Source organism: Cyprinodon tularosa, unplaced genomic scaffold (genome assembly GCF_016077235.1).
Source record: "Cyprinodon tularosa strain WSP-4 unplaced genomic scaffold, ASM1607723v1 ctg121, whole genome shotgun sequence".
In the NCBI taxonomy this organism is placed as follows: domain Eukaryota; kingdom Metazoa; phylum Chordata; class Actinopteri; order Cyprinodontiformes; family Cyprinodontidae; genus Cyprinodon; species Cyprinodon tularosa.
Window position 1 is genome coordinate 794266 of NW_024038015.1, and position 2829 is coordinate 797094.

General features: G+C 48.7%; 1 protein-coding gene across 1 annotated transcript; it reads right to left on the reverse strand.

The window, feature by feature from the left end:
• Nucleotides 1–402: 402 nt before the first annotated feature.
• On the reverse strand, nt 403–1892 carry ascl1b (achaete-scute family bHLH transcription factor 1b). The gene has a single exon (XM_038275413.1). It carries the CDS (start codon nt 1704–1706, stop codon nt 1101–1103), a length of 606 nt encoding a protein of 201 aa, XP_038131341.1. The 5' UTR covers nt 1707–1892; the 3' UTR covers nt 403–1100.
• Nucleotides 1893–2829: the final 937 nt, after the last annotated feature.

Consider the following 2829-nt stretch of genomic DNA (forward strand, 5'->3'; position numbering starts at 1 on the left):
TAGGGCTATATTTCAAAGTGTCCCTTTGACTGAAGTGAATTGCAGAACGCCGCCCCCTCCTTCCCCTCTCCATCCTCTCCCTCAGCCCCAGGCACTCTGCGCTATTATTGGTGTATGCAAAAGAAAACAATGCGATGCATGAAACGTAATATTAATCTCCCCGCCATGAAAGCGGACAAAGCGCTGTGGAAGGTGCGCGTCAATAATTGTTATTGAGTGCTCACCCAGCTGCGCAATTTTCCCCCTGTGCCCAACCAAGTCGGGAAAAGGTCACGCATGGAGCTCTGAATAGAAGAGAATTTCCCTCTATTTTGCCCAATTACCGCCCCACACACTTGCCTACATCAACACACACACACATGCACTCGCAAGATAAAGTGAAGAGCCAACCAACTGCAAAGCCATAATATAAATAGGTTTGACTTTATTTATAAAAAAAAACTTGTTTTACACAAAATATATCTGTTAAAATTGAATATTTACATTTTTCAGCTACGAGAAACAAGTGCATACATCAATAAATGTCTATCAAAAAGAAGAAAAACTACAATCTGTCACAGGTAGTCATACACGTCACACATGCCATACCTGACAGCTGGCTGTCAGAAAAGTGGCAGTAATAACATTTTTTTTTTTTTTTGTTTGGCTCATTGTACAAAAATAATGTCTCCGTGTTAAAACAAATTGTCATATGATAGTGTTACGAAATGTAAGCTACTACGTCATAAATGAACAAGTCTGTTGACGCGTCATCTTCCAGGCGGGAGACAAAAAGTGCAGCGGGTGAGGAAGGCAGTCCTGCAGGAATCGGAGCTCCGTCTCTGCAGGGTCCTGCAGCTTTAATTGCACTTAAAATCCAACAGAGCGCCAACGTTTGCACGCATCGATGTGAGTCCAGCTCCTCTTCTTTCTTACTTTCAGCTGGGCCACTTTTGATCTGCGACAGGATGCTCCCTCTCTCTCGTTTTCTCACTATTGCTTTGCTCCCTCAGAAGCTTTAGGAGATACAGTTCTCCTGCAGGCACAGCGCGCAGGTTAAAGAAAGCTGGGTCAGCACTTCTCAAATCCATGCTGATGTTTTGGATTAAGGGCTGACAGCATCAGTACCTGTCGAACCAGGTGGTAAAGTCCAACAGTTCCTGCTCCTCTGAGCTCAGAGGTTCGTAGCTGCCTTCGTCTGATGAGTAGGTTGAGTGAGGTGACTCCGGGTCGGCGGAGTAGCTGTTGGAGAGGGTCGGGGACGGCAGCCCGCATTGGAAAGCGGCTGAGACCGCGTCGTGCTCGTCCAGGAGCTGCTGTAGAGCCCTGATGTACTCCACCGCGGACCTCAGCGTCTCCACTTTACTCATCTTCTTGTTGGCGGCACCGTTCGGCACGTGCTGACGCAGCGTCTGGAAGCCCATGTTGACCTGCTTGACCCGGTTTCGCTCCCTCTCGTTCCGCCGGGCCACGGCCACGGGTTGCTGCTGGGGGATGGAGTAACCGAGCCCGTTGAAGCTCAGGCGGCGCTTGCATCGAAGCAGCTCCGGGGAGCTGGAGCGCTGTCTCTTCAGCACCTTGTTTTTGCTCTGGAAGGCGAGGGCTGCGCTGGTGTTCTGGTGTGCGTCAGGACCCGGTGCGTCCTGGACCGCTGGGGCGTGCAGGCTGAGGGTGGTGCGTCCAAAGGTGAATGCCGTTTGCGTGGTGGTGATGGTCGCGGTTTCCATCTCGCTGACAGTTTGTCTAATGTGATGAATTCAGGGAATACGTGAGTGGGCTGGCAGTGTTCAGCTCTCGTGTCCTTCGCGTGGGGACCGTGTGGCTAACTCTCTTCCAACTCTCTCTTGACTGCTTACACTCCACGAGCCGATCTGACCCAAACTTTGGCAGCACTCCTCTTTTTCAACACGCGCCCCAGCACGCACCCCACCCACACCCTTCTTTTTGGGGGAAACGCACGCTTTTCGTGGCGAGGCCCCGCCCCCGCTGTGTGATTCTTCCCCCCCACCCCAGGGCCAGGCGCGTGGCTCAGGGAGCTCAATAAACAATCCAAGCTTTCACTGCGCCGGGAGCACGCGCTGGGCTCATTTACATTCCAATGTCTCCAACCTGAAGGCCCATTGGTCGGTTCAAACGGCCTGCAACCGTGCGAAAAGAAAGAAGGGAAGAAAAAAAAAACACAGAGAGGGAAAAGAGTGGAGAATAAAGAGAAAAAAGTGCATAGTTTAGTTCTTTGAATTGCCCTTTGAATCCAACATTGTAACTCTGGCACGTCTTCAAATTATCAGCGCCCCCCCACCACCACCACCCCGGCCATCTTTCTCCTGAAGCTATTTACAATCACAAATACCAAGGACGCTCTCTGCTGTATCCAGGCGACAAGCCCACAGAGAAAAAATAAATCCAAGCGTGTCTCAAAGAGCCAAATAATTAAAAGTCATGAAGCTCGCGGGGGGAGAAGTCCGTGTAAAGTAAACATTAGCGTTACTTTATGTGGATGAGAAAATATTTGACATATAAACTCAGAACGAAATCAACATTTCTTCTTCTAAATGTGGTGAAATATTTTACTTGTTGCCTGTTTGTGCTACACATTTTTGGATGAAAGGAAAAGCCACTTCTAAAGTCCAGAATCACGAATGTAGAATTTCAGCACCACATCTGACTGGACAGTGGCACGGCATCACAACATGTGCAACATTCACCCGCTTAACTTCAAACTGGGTCGGTTTTTGTCAATAATCATTCATTTTTTCCTCATAATTTTTGGTGTTAAAGATCTGGGAATACTGTTATATTTAAAAGTCTCAAGAGTAAAAACAGCTCTAAGAAGTCAGCGTTGAAGCAAAG

Coding starts and splice junctions, on each gene's coding strand:
- ascl1b (XM_038275413.1), bottom strand. CDS start 1,706: ATGGAAACCGCGACCATCACCACCACGCAAACGGCATTCACCTTTGGA.